The sequence below is a fragment of the Salmo salar genome, chromosome ssa06 (genome assembly GCF_905237065.1).
Source record: "Salmo salar chromosome ssa06, Ssal_v3.1, whole genome shotgun sequence".
NCBI lineage: Eukaryota > Metazoa > Chordata > Actinopteri > Salmoniformes > Salmonidae > Salmo > Salmo salar.
Genome location: NC_059447.1, coordinates 74,620,214 through 74,638,856, shown reverse-complemented (window position 1 = coordinate 74,638,856; position 18,643 = coordinate 74,620,214). Strand labels below are relative to the sequence as shown.

Genomic DNA, 18,643 nt, shown 5'->3' with positions numbered 1-18,643 from the left:
GCCAAATGTATGACCATATTTCCCTCAGATTACACAGACCCACAAAGAATTCGAAAAAAAAAATCTAATTTTGATAAACTCTCATATCTATTGGGTAAATACCACAGTGTGCAATCACAGCATTAATATTTGTTTCCACAAGAAAGGGGCAACCAGTGAAGAACAAACACCATTGTAAATACAACCTATATTTATATTTATTCTCCCTTTTGTACTTTAACTATTTGCACATCATTATAACACTGTACAGTATATAGACATAATATGACATTTGTCTCCCGAGTGGCGCAGCGGTCGGAGGGTTTGGCCGGGCTAGGCCGTCATTGTAAAATAATAATTTGTTCTTAACTAACATTTTTTTGTTGTTGTTGAAATGTCTTAAAAAGCCGCTTAAATTGAAATTGATTTCCGAGTTCCCAGTTCCGACTTCCTACTTGTTTTGAACGCGGCAATAGAACCGGCTACGGCCCCTTGACGTAACCGGGAAAAACCAGCGGGTGAAGAGACTAGTGTGAAATGAGCAGCATTAGCGATGAGTAGCAATAGTGGAATCAGCATTTCGCCTTTTTCAAATACAAGTCCCACATTGAAACTGATGCGATCAGGTACAAATAGGCGAATCATACCATAACTGGATTAGATAATGATAAACAAGGTTGGAATGTTGTTTAATGAATTCAATAAAATATAATAATTAATGAATTTTACAACAAAAAACGAACAATTAGTTGAAATCGCACTCTGGATGTATTGAACTACATAAGTGCATAGGAAACATACAGTATATGCACTGAAGGATTACCTATGAATCTTGGGTTCATGAAATGGGGTATCAGCCTACTCTTATTGCAAAACTTTGACTGGGAAATCTGTCCGATTTGACTCTGATATGGTTGTAGAACATGCACTGTACACAATTTTCTGTACAGTAGGCTATATGTCGTAGTAAAAGTGAGGTCCATTCAACTGGAGCACCTCTAGTATCCAACTCCACAATGTTTACACACCCAGGGTTGTCGCTGCCCTTATTGTGGCCCTTAAAGACAATCTGCCAGATTATCTGATATGCGTATTGAACATAGGCATACATATTACACTGTCAACAATTTTCTGTACATTGTGTTGCGTTAAAGTGGGGACTCTTCTACTCAGGAGAAACTCTGGTACTGATTTTTGTTTAGCATTATCTATTCCAATTAGGGCATTTGATTACACTATTTGAATCCGGTTGCATCAGTTTTAATGCGGGACTTTTATTTTGAAGGTTAAACGTTGAGTTTACTATTGTTTCTGATCATTAATGTTGTTCATTTCACTCTGGTGACAACATGACTAGTCGGCATCACAGACGTTGTTAATAACTATGCCAAATTCACCACATCGAACAAGATCTGGCCGCTGATGGAGAAATGTAAATGGATACCATCTGTGCTTTATGCGACGATGTTGTTTAGTTACAATGGTTACGTTTTGTAGTTAGAGAAAGTAAAAACGCTTTTATGGCTACGTTAGCTAGCTAGCCACAAAAGTGGCTCGGTCTGCCCGCATTGGCGTAAAGGGTGCAGCTAGCTTGCAAGCTAGCGAACGTACTGTAAACCGCTGGTTAGCATGGCTAACTGGCGTCAGTTTTGTTGACAAATCCTGAATTCCGGAATTAGGCGGTCTGAATTTAACTACATCATACGCAGTGTGCCAAAGACAAAAACGTTAGCTACCTCAAACATGAGAACGATCTAATACTAGTTTTCTATCTGTTATCCTGGTAATGTTAACTAGTTAGGTAACGTTAGTTAGCTTGTTGAAAGTGCCCAAGTGATTGTGTTGATATGGTCATTTTTTTTATCTTATACAGCACAACGCAGCTGGACCGAACGGTGTTCATTCCAGTCTGATACTTCAGCATGGAATAACCAGCACGGCTTCTCTTGAATCTATCCTCTAACGTTAATGTTAGCTGTCTACCCCCTGGCAAATAACTAAAAAGCAAGGTATGTAGATATTAATTTTGTCTTAAAGTGATAACTAGTTCCTAGGAAAGAGCTGATTTTCAACATAACAATTGTAATTGTTCTCCAATTGTAAAATGTGTTCCCTTAAGACCTAACTAGTACGAATTTAACTCCATTGTTTGACAATGTTATGTCATCTAAGGAAGAGATGACAATTAACTTATCTTTTTAGTCATATATAGCTAGCTAGTACCCAGCACAGCTTTGTTGGACGTTTGTTGATCCACTAAATCTATGCCTAAATCCAATCCTGTTTTATCATTAAGTTCCTGGTTTTCCAGCTTGATTGCACCTCCAATTGACCTTGTTTGTGCCTGTGTCAACTATGGAGACAACTCAAGTGACTTTGGCAGTTAGGGGAGACACATCCCCAGGTAAGACCAACCCCTACTGCAGGGCAACAGACTAATCTGAAACAAGAAGACTATTCAATTCAACTTTAGACAGAAAAATTGACAACTAACCAGACAGTCAATCAGGAATGTCATCTTTTAGCTAATCTCAGCTAACCCATATCTAATATCCTGCGTAATTTGGTAAGATTCTCGATTACAAGCCTGTCCACGAGAGTTTGGCTTTTGGCTAAAAAGGCCTTGATCTTTTGAACCTAATAAGGGGTGTTTGTGAAAATGCGTGCAAGGTGAGTGTGTGTGTGTGTGGCGCATTAATGGAATGTAATAATATGGTGTATGACTAGGGGAGGTGATAGCCGTGGTTGGTAGCTGTGAAGCTTTAGGAGGCTGGTGCCATCAGAGAGCTGTGACCCTACAACCTGCTGAACACGATGGGTACATATCACTTTCCTCTTGGAATATGATCTGAATGATTTCTGTGTTGATTTTTGTAGCTACAGGGTGTTTAAGTTATTACACATATTATGTTCCTTCCCCAGCACATTGTGGAAGAGGATCATCAGTGTGCCCAGAGGTGCTGTGTCAACCTACCGCTATTTCAAAGGCCACTTCCTGGAGTCAAAGGTGAGCTCATTTTATGTGCTGTCAGCATGATGTAATATTAAATAAAATACATTGTGGTTGGTCTTTAAAAACAATTGTACCATAATCCAGTTACGTAAGTAGTTGCTTTAGTGGTAATCTCATGTTGGCCGTTGAGAGACAGTTGACAAAGGATTGACAGTATTGTGTTAACAGCAGGTTAGAGCCAGACTAGGAGTCGTTGTGTTGTGCTCTTAAACCTTCCTTTTGATGATGGTGATGAATAGTCTACATACAGTGTGATCAACATTTTATATCCCCACTTCAGTTCTGGAGGCTGCTGATATTTTCACAGCTTATCTCTTTTATGAAATTGAATGTCATTTAAATGTAATGTACTTCATACTAAACTGTTTAGAGGATGTTTTAATTCACACACAGTTCTTCTTCTATGGAGCCACTGTAATCCAAGTGTGACCGAGTTAGTCTATGAGTAAGTCTGTTTTGAGTGAACATTAGAAAGCATTAGATTAGCTACGCTATAGCAGATCTAAGATCATTCATGGGTTATTTAGCTCACTTTCCCCACATCTGTGTTGATCCCCTCTAGCTGTCCTCTGTGCAGTTGCTACATAACTCTTAGAGAGGAGAGCATGCCTGGAGCTCTGCCAGCTGGCCATAGCTGAGCTCTGATCTGTGCACGTGACGTGAGCCTCTCCCATGTTATTTAATGCTAAGCTAGACTTGGAAGTTGGAACAGACCAACACAAGCACAGTATGTTCTTTACCATTCCAATTATTCATGTCAGTTCTCAGTAATATTCTCTATATGGGCAGCTTGGAGGCTCAAATTACACCCTTTTTTAAGCACTTCCTCATTCAGAGAGGAACAGCTAGAGGGAGCGTGTCTGGCTGTTGTGTCCTACAGACAGTAGCATATGAAGTAACACTATCACACCCGTGATGCGATGTGGAAACGAGGAAAAACAACTCATTTGAACTGTGCTGTCCCTTCCTGGTCTGAACTACTGTCAGTGGGCTAGCAGCATTACTAACTTGTCAGAGAGCATAATTTGTTGACTCATGGGGTGGTGCTCAGCAAACACATTCAGATAGGCCAGCTGTAATGACATCACGTTTTACTATGTCTCTGTGGCCAGAAACCTAAAACCAGGACCACATTCAATTATTTTTGTGATTTAACCTGTTTTTAATACCAATTATAAAACGAGTTGTTTGGATCCTGGATGCTGATTGGTTGATAGCAGGGAGTTATTCACCACAGTCCCTGGGTAATGCCTGTTACAGTTTCATTAGAATGATCCACTGCCCCACGTCCCAGCCAGGCAATTTATAAACGTAATCTTCCCTGTAAAAAAGTGACTAGACATTATTTCCCCATACCACTAGGCTAGCATTTGGTTTGTCTAAACCTTTCTGCCTGCCTCTGATCTGTGCAACAATGTTGCAGGTTTTGACACTGTGCCATAGAGAGAATGAATGTGACGAGACTGACAGCTTCTCTGAGCCAGCCAAATTCATTTTGGAACATTATAATGGATATATCAAAAGAAATGAAAATGCACATAGTTTGTCATTTCAGCTGCTTGGTGTGATTGTGTCTTAGCTTTAGTTGGCTAGGTGAAGTAACTAGCCTGCATGCCAACCTTTTTTGCTTAAAACGTTTGGACTGGATGATCAGCTCGCTTGGCTATATTTGGACTATATTGTCTGGTTGAAGGATGAAATAAAACAAATGTACTCATTAAAATAACAAAAATGGTGAATGTCTCTCCTATGGGCTGTTTCCCGGCCCTCCGTTCTGCGCCGGGCCTTCGAACAACCCTTACTCAGGAGATATTCACACGATCATCTCCAGGTTTTCATGCCTTATTGCTTAAATATTGTAGCAGACCAACTTTGTTGGACCGGAGAAAAAATGATAATTCTAAAATGTTTTATAGTAAGTATTCAAAATCTTTCAGAGGAGATAGCAAAATATGTTAGTGTAGTAGAAGAGATGATGCCAAAGTTCTGTCAACTAATAGAACCCCTTTGCAGATATCAACCAATGGTTGCTGATTGGTGACCAAAGTGACCGTTGACTACATCTGTCTTAATGCTGTACTAAACATTGGCATTGCAGAGTGCAGGTGGTCCCTGTCAGGTGATAGTCACTAAGTGGGAGACCCACCAGCAGCCACGCCTGATGAGACCCACAGGTATATAAATCAGAACGATGCCCAGCTTGGTTTGGGAAATGTTTCTATGCTTACCTGAGGCAAGGGGATTCAGCAGCCATAACACTGCTGAACAATTTAATCAAATGGCCATCCGCACTATTTACACTGCCCCCCCCGCTGCTACTCGCTGTTTATTATCTATGCATAGTCACTTTACCCGAAACCTACATGTACAAATTAATACCCCCAGTATATAACCTTGTTATTGGTATTTTATTGTGTTACTTTTGATTTTATTTTCTACTTTAGAGTTTATTTAGTAAATCATTTCTTAACTATAAGTAAGCATTTCACTGTAAGGTCTACACTTGTTGTATTTGGCACATGTGACAACATTTGATTTGAGGCCACTCAAACACCATTGTTTCAGAACTCAGACAAAGCTCATTCAAAATCAGCTTGATGGGAACAAATCTAATATACTGTAGTGTCACCCTCAATCCTACAGCCTGACACTTTTTGGTCAAGGTTTAAAACATCAAATCTATATAATTATTATTACTATTTTATGTTTCTTTTAGAAGTATGGAACTTTATGGTTTGTTTTCTATAGACCTCATGCCTGTTTATTCTCTTGCAGAATCACACCTTGATATTGACAATGGCCAATTTGGATTCCACAGTAAGTCAACTAAATATATCACATCTTGATTTAATCAATTTTGGGAAATTATCTTTGACACCCATTCAAATTAGTGGATTTGGCTAGTTCAGCCACACCTGTTACTGACAGGTATATAAAATCGAGCACACAGCCATGCAATCTCCATAGACACATTTTGACAGTAGAATGGCTTTTCTGAAGAACTCAGTGACTTTCAACGTGACACCGTCATAGGATGCCACCTTTCCAACAAGTCAGTTTGTCAAATTCCGGTTACTTGCCCAACGCTCTTACCTGATAGGTTGACCTAACCTTAATCCTTATCTTAACCACACTGCTAACCTTAAGCTTAACCATTACCTTAAATGAAGACCAGAAAGCACATTTCTGTTTTCATGAATTGTTACTATATAGCCAATTTTGACTTTGCACATGTAGTGGAAATTGCTCAGTTCTGCCTTCAAGGCAAGATTCATGACAATAAACGTCAAAGTGCTACTAAGTACCTGAGGAATGACTCAAACCTCTGGTTGAACTGAGCTCTTCACAGGTTACATGTAAAGCACGTCCCCATTAGAGACTGATAAGATTTGAGGTTACAGTTATCTGGTAAAACATGCGAATATGTTTAAACAATGGCTTTTATTTCCATAGCGATTTTCTCAAAGTGCTTTGCATTGTTTGCGGCTAGCTAACCTCATCCACCACCAAGTACTGTTACATTCACCTGGGTGATCCAGCAGGAGCCATTTTGTGCCAGAACACTCACTACGTTTCCCTGCGACTCCTTTCTGCAGATGGCTTACAGTGTGTGGACTCTGGGTGGCTGACGTGCCAGACAGAGATCCGTTTGCGTCTGCACTACTCAAAGACGTCTCCTGTATCCATCACCAAGAAGAAATATAAGAAGTCTCGTTTCAGGTGAGGCCGAGAGACACGCGGCTCTTATTCAACACTGTTTGATGCCTGAGTGCTTATCTAAGAGGCTGTGGCTTGGATCAGAAGGGGCAGAATCTCCTCAAATGCAGATAGAAATGATCCCAAAAAAACTTATGGAATCAAACCAAATAGGGCACTAAAATAAATCCTCTTTATTGATGAAATACACAGACAACTCCTGTAAAGGTATTGATGAGAACACTAGTCCACCTGTTCAAATTCATGACTTATTAGTCAGGCTTGTAAGGTCTAAAACCTTTCCCAATTTGACCTCTGTTGACCTGTGACCTTTCTCCCCTGACCCCAGGATCAAGCTGACACTGGAAGGTGTAGAAGAGGAGGAGGATGATGAAGAGCAGGAGCAGAGCGCGGTGGCGTGGCACAAGATGACCACCACGCTGGAGACCAGTATGATCAGTGGTGATGCGTACAAGTCCCGCCACTCCCAGCCTGAGTGTGGCTATGCCCTGGAGGCCTCACAGTGGACAGAGTACGTCATCCACACCATGGACCCTGACAACCTGGAACTCACCTTTGACTTCTTTGAGGTACAGTTCACAGCAGGGTGACTATTGTCAACTCTACAGAAACAACTGATTTTCGTGTTGTAACTATACTCCCAAACCAGTGTTTAGTGTGTGTGTGTGTGTGTGTGTGTACAGTACAGAGTGAATCTATTAACCCTTTCCTCCCCTCCTCAAAAGGAGGACATGGGTGAGCATGTAGTGCCAGGGGATGCCCACCCGGGGACCGTGGGTACGGCCTGCCTTCTCTCCTCATTCTTTGTGGAGAGTGGCAAGGATACGGGTGTGGTCACTCTGCCCATCATGAAACGCAACTCCAGACAGACCCTGGGCAAAGTCCGAGGTGAGCAACCCTCCTACCCCCCCTGGAACAAGTGGTGTTGTAATATTTTAGTTTTACAAAGCTACTGAGTTACTTGACACCCATGTAACTCTTTGTAAATCAGGTATTAATATCAATGGGATATTTGCAGAAAACTTGATTCAAATGCAGCAGGTCTTATTGAATATACTCCCGAGTGGCGCAGCGGTCTAAGGCACTCTATCTCAGTGCAAGAGGCATCGCTACAGTCCCTGGTTGGAATCCAGGCAGTATCACATCCGCCCTTGTTTGGGAGTCCTTTTGGACGGCGCACAATTGGCCCAGCGTTGTCCGGGTTTGGCCGGGGTAGGCCGTCATTATAAATAAGAATTTATTCTTAACTGGCTTACCTAGTTAAATACAGGTTACATTTGAAAACTTCTATATTTCCCTAAGAGTGACTGACTATGTTAAGTAGATGGTCTAAAACTAAGATTCAGCCTGTATTGACTGACAGGTCTTTCAGAAGTGTGTACCAGAAATGGAATTAGTCAGTTAATTCAGGAAATAAACTGAAATTCTATTTCAATACTAAAAATAAAGAAGGATTTCTCAATAAATTGAAAGGGAGGGGTGTTTTATTTCAGAACTTTTAAATTGTTTAATTCAATTCCCAATTTCATTTGACTCCTAAAGGGAGGGGGGTAACATATTCTTTTCAGTTGACCCCAACCCTGTGGAGTACTGTAAGTCAGCACATCCAGTTCCTCCTGCAGACTTTTTTCCTATGTAAACAGTCAACTTTCCGCTTAGCATGTAACTGTCAAACAGGGTGGGAGGTCAAAACAGGAAGTAGAATGTAAATGCAGAATTAGATGACTTGGGGCCAAAGGGTTAGCTAAAATGTTTCCCTGGTAAAAAATAAAAGTCAGATTAAAGTAAATTAATGAGTACAATTCACATTTTTAAAACAACGTATAATAATGTAAAGTCATGTATTTTTCTGTTCCAGTGGACTACCTGGTGATCCGTCCTATCGAGGGACTACAGTGTGACATGAGCTCGTCCTTCACCAAGTACTGGAGGAAGAGGAGTGCCCCACTGGACGTAGGCCACAGAGGGGCTGGCAGCACACACGCAGCAAAGTGAGAGACGCACACACGACAAAATTGATTATTAGGTGTTGATGTACCTAAGTGTAATTTTTAAATGAATGTCTGTGTGTTGAAGCAGGACTCTACTCAATAACAACACAAAGTCCCTTTCGTACTCTGTTTATTGAATGTTTGAATGCAATTGTTCTGTTCTGTCCGGCTTCAAAGATTCAGTGCAAGTTAGGACATGCCCAGTCAGACTGAGACATCAACAGAGGAAGTCGAGGTCAACAAGCAATAACAAAGACATTGTTCTTTCTGGTTTCTTGTCATGTCACTGTACTGGGAAAACCGTGCCTCTGAATCTCAGCCAGAAGTTGTGTCAGAGTGCAAGTCATTAACTAGTAGTCTGACCGTACATAATTGGTTTGGTATCTGTGTTATACTGTACATTGTAATTTGGGTGCCTTTGTCATTGGTTATCTTTGGTTTTGTGCTACAAATGTCTGATTTTGATTTTCAGACATACCAAAGTTAGGGAGAACACCATTGCCTCGTTTAAAAGTGCTGCCAATCATGTGAGTATTCCTACAAAACGTAAAACACCTGGAAATGTATCTGATCTGGTTTTACATCAGAGTTGACTGCATGTGTGTGGTATGTTTCTGAAGGGGGCTGCCTATGTAGAGTTTGACGTCCATCTCTCCAAGGACTGCGTCCCCATCGTGTACCACGATCTCACCTGCTGCATCTCCACTAAGAAGGTAAACAACAACATAAATCCTGCCGGGTGCACCCTGTACAGCATCCTTACTTTTTATTTTATTTTCCTCTCCTGTCAGAAAGGAGACAAGCTCTCTCTGGACCTGTTTGAAGTTCCTGTCAAAGACCTCACATACGACCAGCTACAGCAGCTCAAGGTAGAAGAGCTTTTAACTACAACTAGCCTCTGGCTTCTCCTTTACTAGTTAATAAACTCAGACGCCAGTCCTTGAAATGGGTTAATATGAAGTATTCTTTTGTCATGTAGACTATGGTTTATCCCACACTATTTAGGAGTAGGCCTAAGTGATGTGAAAGATGACTTGGTTTTGTGTTTGAACAGTTGGGCCATGCTTCTGCCTTGAAGGTGAACGACCACAAAGGTATAGTGTATTTTCTTATATTTCGCTGGCTACAATACCCACCACATAATCCTACACACAATGCCCCATAATGGCAAAGTGAAAACAGGTTTTTAGACATTTTAACAAATGTATAAAAAAAATGCAAAACAGATGCCTTGTTCACATAAGTATTCAGACCCTTTGCTATGAGACTCGAAATTGATCTCAGGTGCATCTTGTTTCCATTGATCATCCTTGATGTTTCTACAACTTGATTGGAGTCCACCTGTGGTAAATTCAATTGATTGGACATGATTTGGAAAGTCACACACCTGTCTATATAAGGTCCCACAGTTGACAGGGCATGTCAGAACAAAAACCAAGCCATGAGGTCAAATTAATTGTCCATGGAGCTCTGAGACAGGATTGTGTCGAGGCACAGATCTGGAGAAGGGTACCAAAAAATGTCTGCAGCATTAAAGGTCACCAAGAACACAGTGGCCTCCATCATTCTTAAAGGGAAGAAGTTTAGAACCACCAAGACTTCCTAGAGCTGGCCGCCCGGCCAAACTGAACAATCGGGAAAGAAGGGCCTTGTTCAGGGAGGTGACCAAGAACCCGACAGTTACTCTGACAGAGCTCCAGAGTTCCTTTATAGAGATGGGAGAACCTTCCAGAAGGACAACCATCTCTGCAGCCCTCCACTAATCAGGCCTTTATGGTAGAGTGGCCAGACTGAAGCTACTCCTCTGTAAAAGTCACATGACAGCCCACTTAGAGTTTGCCAAAAGGCATCTAAAGGACTCAGACCATGAGAAACAAGATTCTCTGGTCTGATGAAACCAAGATTGAACTCTTTGGCCTGAATGCCAAGCGTCACGTCTGGAGGAAACCTGGCACCATCCCTACGGTAAAGCATGGTGGTGGCAGCATCATGCTGTGGGGATGTTTTTCAGTGGCAGGGACTGGGAGACTAGTCAGGATCGAGGCAAAGATGAACGGAGCAAAGTACAGAGATGTCCTTGATGAAAACCTGCTCCAGAGTGCTGAGGACCTCAGACTGGGGTGAAGGTTCACCTTCCAACAGGACAACGACCCTAAGGACACAGCCAAGACAACGCAGGAGTGGCTTCAGGACAAGTCTCTGAATGTCCTTGAGTGACCCAGCCAGAGCCCGGACTTGAACCCAATCGAACATCTCTGGAGAGACCTGAAAATAGCTGTGCAGCGACGCCCCCCATCCAACCTGACAGAGCTTGAGAGGATCTGCAGAGAAGAATGAGAGAAACTTCCCAAAAACAGGTGTGCCAAGCTTGTAGCGTCATACCCAAGAAGACTTAAGGCTGTAATCGCTGCCAGAGGTGCTCAACATAGTACTGAGTAAAGGGTCTGAATGCTTATGTAAATACTTATGCACCCTAATAGCACCCTATGTGATATCAGTTTATTTGTTATACATTTGCTAATATCTTTTAAAGAAACTGTTTTGGGGGTATTGTGTGTAGATTGATGAGGAAAAATCAGCAATTTAATCGATTTTAGAATAAGGCTGTAACGTAACAAAATGTGGAAAAAGTCAGGGGGTCTAAATACTTTCCAAATGCACTGTATGTCCGCTGCTTGCATCATTGTTTTAAAGCAGTTGAACATGAATCATCAGAGCAGCTGCTGAACTGTGTATGGGCCTATCAGAGCAGCTGCTGAACTGTGTATGGGCCTATCAGAGCAGCTGCTGAACTGTGTATGGTTTACTCCCACTTTGTTTCTTAGATGATGATGAAGACGAAGAGGTTGACGAGCATCAGCCCTTCCCTTCCTTTTCCCAGGTAGATAACCTCCTAGTCGGCGTCACCATACGATGGGGTTATTTGGTGATCTTTGTGAACTAGCCTATCCCAACCTTCAGGTTCTGTGTCCTATTATAACTGATTCCCTATGTCATGTTCCAGATATTCCAAGCAGTGCCTGAAAATGTGGGCTTCAACATTGAGCTGAAGTGGGTTTGTCAGATGAAGGTAGGTACAGCCAGTCAGTGATACTGGAGATGGGAAGTCACGAGGTGGCCATGCTAGAAAGTACCTAAGTGGCTGAACCGATGAGCACGTACATGACCCATCTGTTTTTTTTAGGGTTAGGGCTTGTGGTTCAAGTCAAATAGGAACACTTTGTACTTCTAACTATCCTATCATGGTTCGATTGTAACAACCCGTATCACATTGGACGGTTGTGATTTTGTTTACAACAGGATGGTTCGTGGGAAGGAAACCTGTCCTCGTACTTCAACATGAACCTGTTCCTGGACATCATACTGACCTGTGTGCTGCAGAGAGCTGGCAAGAGACGCATCGTCTTCTCCTGCTTCGACCCTGACATCTGCACAATGTAAGCACCACTTACCGACCAGTTATCCAACAATCAGACTGAAGACAGTGTTAACCTGCCGAGCTGAAGCCTTGTTTACATAGTTGTAATATGTATGTTTGACTGCCTATGACAAATGTTATGTAGCTGTTATGAAGGCTTTATGAATGCATACGTAAGGGGGGGTTACAGTGAAGTTAACCATAAATGCTGTATTCTCCCCCAGGGTTCGTCAGAAGCAGAACAAGTACCCCATCCTGTTCCTGACCCAGGGCATCTCTGAGATCTACCCGGAGCTCATGGACATCCGCTGTCGCACCACACAGATCGCCATGAGCTTTGCACAGAGCGAAAACCTCCTCGTGAGTGGTGGAACTGGGATGGATGGATGGATGTGTCTGTGCTAATGTAGGAGATCAGTCAACTCTGATTGTGTCTGTAGGGTATTAGTGCCCACACTGAGGAGCTCCTTCAGAACCTGGAGCACATCCGAGAGGCCCAGTCTAAAGGCCTGGTAGTGTTCTGCTGGGGAGACCTCAACAACGACCACGACAACAGGACCAAGCTACGGGAACAGGGCATCGACGGACTCATCTACGACAGGTAAACATTCGTCTGATGATGGTCTATGACTGGTAAATCCGTTTGGCTCATATAGGGGCAGGTTACCAGACACAGATTAAAGTTTGCGCTAGACTAAAAAGCTTACTGTTTTACTCCAAGACTAGGCCTAATGGAGAGGAACCCCCCCCCCATAATGCTCAATGTGCTGTTTTTAGTTCCCCAGAGGCCTAGCCAAAGGTTAGCTATAATAAAATATTTTGTTAGGACTTAAGAGTTTGACCCTCGGGCAGGTACACCCTGTTCTCATGTAGTTATGTAAACCCGTGTTTAAATATCTATCCTGATCACACTATCAACAGCTGTAAGACTCAAGAGTTTATTAGTCACATGCACAGGGTCAATGATGTAATTGCAGGGTACAGTGAAATTCTTACTGTTGGAGCTCCAACAGTGCAGGTCCAGAGAAGTGAATGGGACAATAATAATATATCCATTTTTACAACTGCAGTAATGAAAATATTCCATTATGGGTCAGTAATTGTAGTGTAAACACAGTCAGCGTATCAGTTAAGGACATCATAATGTGAGGTTACATATTATTACAACCTAAAAACACACACAGTAGGCAAATATTTAATCACTTGTCGTTCAGCCACCGTAGCTAGACTAATGAAAGTAATAGTCGTTATGTAATTACAAAATTCAAGTAGAGATAGCTGGGTCAGAGAGAGGCTTCCTTCAAAGAACAGACATGTCATGTGACCTGACCTCAGCAAGAACTGGTTTTAGAATACTGCCTCAGCAGTATAGACCTGTTTTACCTAAATGACACCTTTGAACTGTGGTCTACATGTTTGGCCGTGATGAGGTTTACAGATTAAACCATTCAGTGGGATTCCTGGGAGTCAGAAATGGATTGACAGAATTTCTTCCAGCTGTATCTTATCACTGGAATACACCAGATACATTTACTCCAGTCCCCTGCTTATTATCATGACAACTGGGAGTTGGTAAAAGTTGCCCCTAACAGCAGATGCAGGGTCAGATATTCTTTCAACCCTTATTGGGACTAATATAATCTGACCCTAGATCTGTGGTTAAAATGGCCATTTCTACCCGGAGCTGATAACTGTGCCTCTTTCTTTCAGAATATGTGAAAGCTGGTGGCCAAATCATGTCATTGACTCTCACCCTACTGGTTCTTCTGATGCCAGTAATGTCTCTCTGGTTCCTGGTTGTGCTTATTTACTCACCACTGATTTTGGATCTTTTGTTTCCTCGTGACTACTGCCTGAATGAAAGCCCCCTGGTCTGGTCAATAACTGGAACAGACCAGCAGGGTTCCGTGACAATGATGCAAGACAATTGACTTCTCATTTTGCTCAACTGTGTGGAGAACTAGGCTATGTTCCCCTGTGATAGTCTCCCTAGAGTTTGCACTTCTTATGAAAAAGTGTGTTGGTAGCAACATTTTACCAGACTTTATATTAAAGTGTTAATATTGATTGTTTAAAGCAACGATTGATTGGTCAACTGCCCTGTCTATCATTTGAGATGAGACTTCCCCAGTGGATAAAGGTTGCTCCTTATATTCATGCTTTTATCAGCACTGGCCATTCCCAGACAGAGGCCTATGTAGATGCATGGCGTATAAAGCACCCAGTTAGAGCAACTTTCTGTTTTGTTGGAATGTCAGGTAGTCAGGCAGCATGGCTGATTCACGAGCAAGTGGCTGTAAGAGCCTGTTTACATTGAGCTGAATTCTGTTGTTGAGTGTGCACTGTTCTTTTGAATGCCTGTTGGAAACATATTGACTGCACATTCTGGTTTTCACCTGCAAGTATTTAACCTTTCAGATTTGCATGCTCTTTATTTAGGGCCAAGGAAGTATCATGAGTTCGGGGTCACTAATACGCCTTCCAGCTAGTTGTAGAATGGATGTTCCCAAACTGGTGACATCGTCCTGTGTGCACAATGTTCCAGTTCATGACTGATAACAGCTTGAGTTCAGCTCGCTGCTCTTTTTGGCTTTGCAGAGTATTGTGTATTTCAGTCTGTTACAACTTCTCAGGGATTTCATAGCTTGATGGGTGAACAATTATTTGTTTATGAATTATTTATAATGATTAAGAATCAGCATAGATGCATGAAAAATATGGGTGTTAGCGTAGTGGTCTTTTCCATTAGTGCATGTAATGTAGAGCGGTTGGAAAAAAGCCTATTGGTGATTGTTGTGTTGTCATGAAGGATACTGCTAGAAGCTAATCCCTTCTCTTCTGCTTTATGCTACAACATTGTACAGTAGCTGATCATGTAATGTGAGTTTGTTTTTATTGCTAAGGTTAGGCCTATATTGACATGCTATTGATCATGTTGATTAGCCCTTTGTTATGTAGACACTGAGAAACCAGACATCTTTATTTTGAACAGCATTTCCGTGTTCCCTTGTGTACCTGAGGTAGTTCTTCTGTCTTTGGCTCATTAACAGATGTTTGTTTTTCTCCTTTCTCCATCTTTCTCTCCAGGATCTGTGACGACCAAGTCGAGCAGCCTAACATCTTCAAAGTAGAGGAGCAGCACACGCTGCAGGAAACGCTCAAGAGCTTTGTGTGTTCCTGCTACACCATCCCCTGCCAGGCGGCTCCTGTCTGCCCCTCCTCCACCTCCAAGGAGCACAACGGCAGTGCAGAGTCTGACTCAGGCCTCAGCTCCTCCTGAACGACTCACTGCCCCCCTAAGTTTGTCACTAGATAGGACAGAAGCGGCAATACATATAGACAGAATTGATGAGTAAGTGTACACTACTTGTTTATAATTAAGTGTCAGAGTGTTACATAGGAGCTACACTAGGGAAGAGGGATTTTCTTTTTTAACCTGTTGTACTGGAAGTGTAACTTTTTGCCTGCGTGAGCAGAGTGCAAGTCACTTTATCCTAATGTTCTCGGGTGTGAGCTGCTTGTCAATCTTTTAAGCTTGAGCAGCGCAAGCCTCTCGCAAAGCTACCGCGCTTACGCCTGGTTTCATTGAAGTGAATTGGAGCGTATCACACTGCAAAAGTTGCGCGTCTGGTGTAGCTCCTATGCTAGGGGTTAGGCATTGTGATGGTAATCACAATGGGGGTTTAAAATACACTCCTATCCTGTCTAGCATGACCAGAAAGTGACAACCCTTACTGAACTGACCTCCACTCTGTCCACTGAAGCCATACACAAGCTGTGTCCAGATCAGTGTCCTCTCAGCTGTTTGTTTTAACTGGAAAAGGGATGGTGTTTTGCCAGAAAAGGCTTCTGGCATTTGTTATTTGGATTTTAGTTCTACGCAGTTGAATGACTGTGGGATATGCACCTCAGTCACAATAATAATGGAATTACCTGGACATTCACAGGTCTTCACTTACAAATTACCTACTCAAGGAATTTATTTTCAAGTGCATCTTTTATATAGCAAATTTGCTAAATACAAATCAAACTAAAGTGCTGAAATTAACTGTGTTAGCTTTTCCAGATAAAGTTTCTTATTGGAGTATCATAGGTTTAATTTAAGCATATGCTGTAGTTTGAAGTCTTTAGGCGGATAATGATTTGCATCTGCGTAATGATTTTCCTCAAATGATATAGCCAACATTTTACAATAGCAGTGTTATTTTTGTCACTCATATCATTTTGACAGGGAGTATTGCAGTAGAACAAGATCATTCTGGACAGTGACCAAAACTTTCTCTCTCAGGTGGTTTTAAATTCAATTGTCCATTTGAACTTAAACTCATGCAATCTGATTTGTATTAGGAGTGCCCTGAGCCGTGCCATTAATGAAGTGTCATTGCTGGATGACCAGATTATGAAGTGTTGCTGTGGGTGCCTAAATCTGAACAGATGAATAATATCACTTTAATGACCTGTTGAATGACCAGTAGAAAAACAGTTTGTTTATGCTCTCAACACCACCTTGAATCTGTGTGAGCTCAAAAGTCACCATTAGGAAAGGTATACACTCCTGCGTATTTATTTGTACAGTGAAGCTAAAATGTTTAGTTTTGTTTTGTACTCAAGCATTTTGAATTTGAGATCAATTGTTTGAGGCGATAGTTACACATCTGTAACTTTCTCACTCGTCATTATTCACCATTCATTTGTGATTATCCAAAAAGTGTGGTAGCATCCACATTAATATAGAAGTGTTCAGAAACCTGTAATATTCTTATTAACAATAAAACATTAGACAGTGAATTAATTTCTAAATGGTGAAACATATGTATTTAAAATGCTCTCAGATAAAAGGTGAAATTCTGTACTGTCGCCTCATTTTAAAACATTTGATCCCAAACGCTGGAGTACAGAGACAAATTCAAAGTTTCAGCTTCAATGTCCAAATAAGTAGGGGAGTATAGATAGCCATTTGTTATGGCTAGGTTTAGTCCACAGAACTCAATCCCTTATCTCCTTTGATGAGAAGGGTTTTCTTAGTAGCTGTGCTTGCTCTACACATAATATATGCCATTTAGCAGATGTTTTTTTTCCAAAACGACTTAGTCATGCATGCATACATTTTATGTATGAGTGGTCCCGGGAATCAAACCCACTATCCTGGCGTTGCAAGCGCCATGCTCTACCAACTGAACTACAGAGGACCACATCATCAGAAAGCCTTAATGGGGAAGTTGTATGATTTCACTAGTCTGATTGCCACTTGCTTCAGTCTCTTCATACCTCTGATCATTTAATGCAATAGAAGACCAATATTTGTCTTGCCTCCACTGAACAAAAGTTTATTTTTTTCCCCTTGCACAGTTTTCCTGCTACATTGCAACTCACATTTTTCCTACCATCCGTATTTTGTTCTACAATCTTTTATTTAAATGCACATGGAAGACATGTAACTGTCTATTTTTCCTAAATGGTGTATATGACATGTAAACATTTCACTTGAACACAGAGAAGCTTGCATTGTTGTAGAAATGTATAGTCTGTCTGCTCGTTTGTCTGTTTTAAGTTATAAAAGTAAGGCAAAAAAAAAATGATCTTAATGTTTGACACTTCTACTGTATGTATGGCCTACTGTTAGTCATGATGCATGCCCCTCAGACAGAGTGCTATGATGGACTGGGTGACACGAGTTGATTGTATCGACGGTCACTCGTTCATGTCACACCCTTGCTACTCTGTTTGGACAATACAATGCTAACTAAATGAAATGAAAAATTAATAAAATGATTTACAAACGTATTTTGTAAGACTTTCTTTTACACATCGCAAAAATTGACATACCGGTCGGTACCAGTATTTTAAGAGTGTACCGCACAGTATGATGAGTGATTTATTTATTAGAGAAATAATGTTGATCTGGTTCTGAATTTACAACCCCTGGAGGCCTTTGGTTGGCCTTGAACATTGTCACCAACCAACATTATCTTGGGTGTACTTAACTCCTTCTGCCTTGGCAAGGTGCCACGTTTTTGTTTGTCTTCTGCAGTGCTGCTTCCAGCACCTGTACTAGTTTAGTGGACAGTGTAACGTTAGGAGTTATGTCACCACATAGGCACAGCTGTAACTATTGTTAGCAGAGGCTGCTTTTACACAGCTGACTTCTGATATTTTTTTCACTAATTAGCCTTTTGACCAATCAGATCAGCTGAAAAATATCTGATGTGAAAAGATCTAATGTGATTGTTCAAAATACACATTTTAAACCTATGATGTATAAACCCTGGATTGCTGAGACTACCTACTATGTATTAGGTGGATTCAAAGCCTATCAGCCATATTGCCTCTCCCCAGTAGGAGCAGTCCTGGAATTGTACAGTATTTCAATTGAATGTTTCAAGGACAAAATAACATGTATTTAAGTATTATTTTTTTGTAGTGGGGACAGTAACATTAGTAATTTAAAAAATACTTAAGGAAAATGTTTTTATTTGTATGTTGAACGTGCATAATATAATAAAGTATGCATTAAGTTGTCTGTAA

General features: G+C 41.3%; 1 protein-coding gene across 4 annotated transcripts; it reads left to right on the top strand.

Moving 5' to 3' along the window:
- The first annotated feature begins 1,116 nt into the window (after positions 1-1,116).
- On the top strand, positions 1,117-17,902 carry gpcpd1 (glycerophosphocholine phosphodiesterase 1). 4 transcript variants are annotated; one of them, XM_014205731.2, is made up of 21 exons: positions 1,117-1,411; positions 1,853-1,988; positions 2,291-2,383; positions 2,707-2,797; positions 2,902-2,986; positions 5,091-5,166; positions 5,768-5,809; positions 6,589-6,712; positions 7,038-7,278; positions 7,435-7,597; positions 8,568-8,700; positions 9,173-9,227; positions 9,321-9,413; positions 9,492-9,569; positions 9,755-9,794; positions 11,526-11,581; positions 11,705-11,770; positions 12,001-12,137; positions 12,343-12,478; positions 12,559-12,719; positions 15,206-17,902. In XM_014205731.2, the coding sequence occupies exons 3-21, from the start codon at positions 2,335-2,337 to the stop codon at positions 15,396-15,398; spliced, it is 2,019 nt and encodes a 672-aa protein (XP_014061206.1). In that variant the 5' UTR covers positions 1,117-1,411; positions 1,853-1,988; positions 2,291-2,334; the 3' UTR covers positions 15,399-17,902. The 4 variants fall into 4 exon arrangements, with proteins under 4 accessions (XP_014061206.1, XP_045576941.1, XP_045576939.1 ...); XM_045720985.1 differs by adding an exon at positions 13,829-13,893 and having other exon boundaries at positions 9,321-9,569; XM_045720983.1 differs by having other exon boundaries at positions 9,321-9,569.
- The last annotated feature ends 741 nt before the right edge of the window (positions 17,903-18,643 follow it).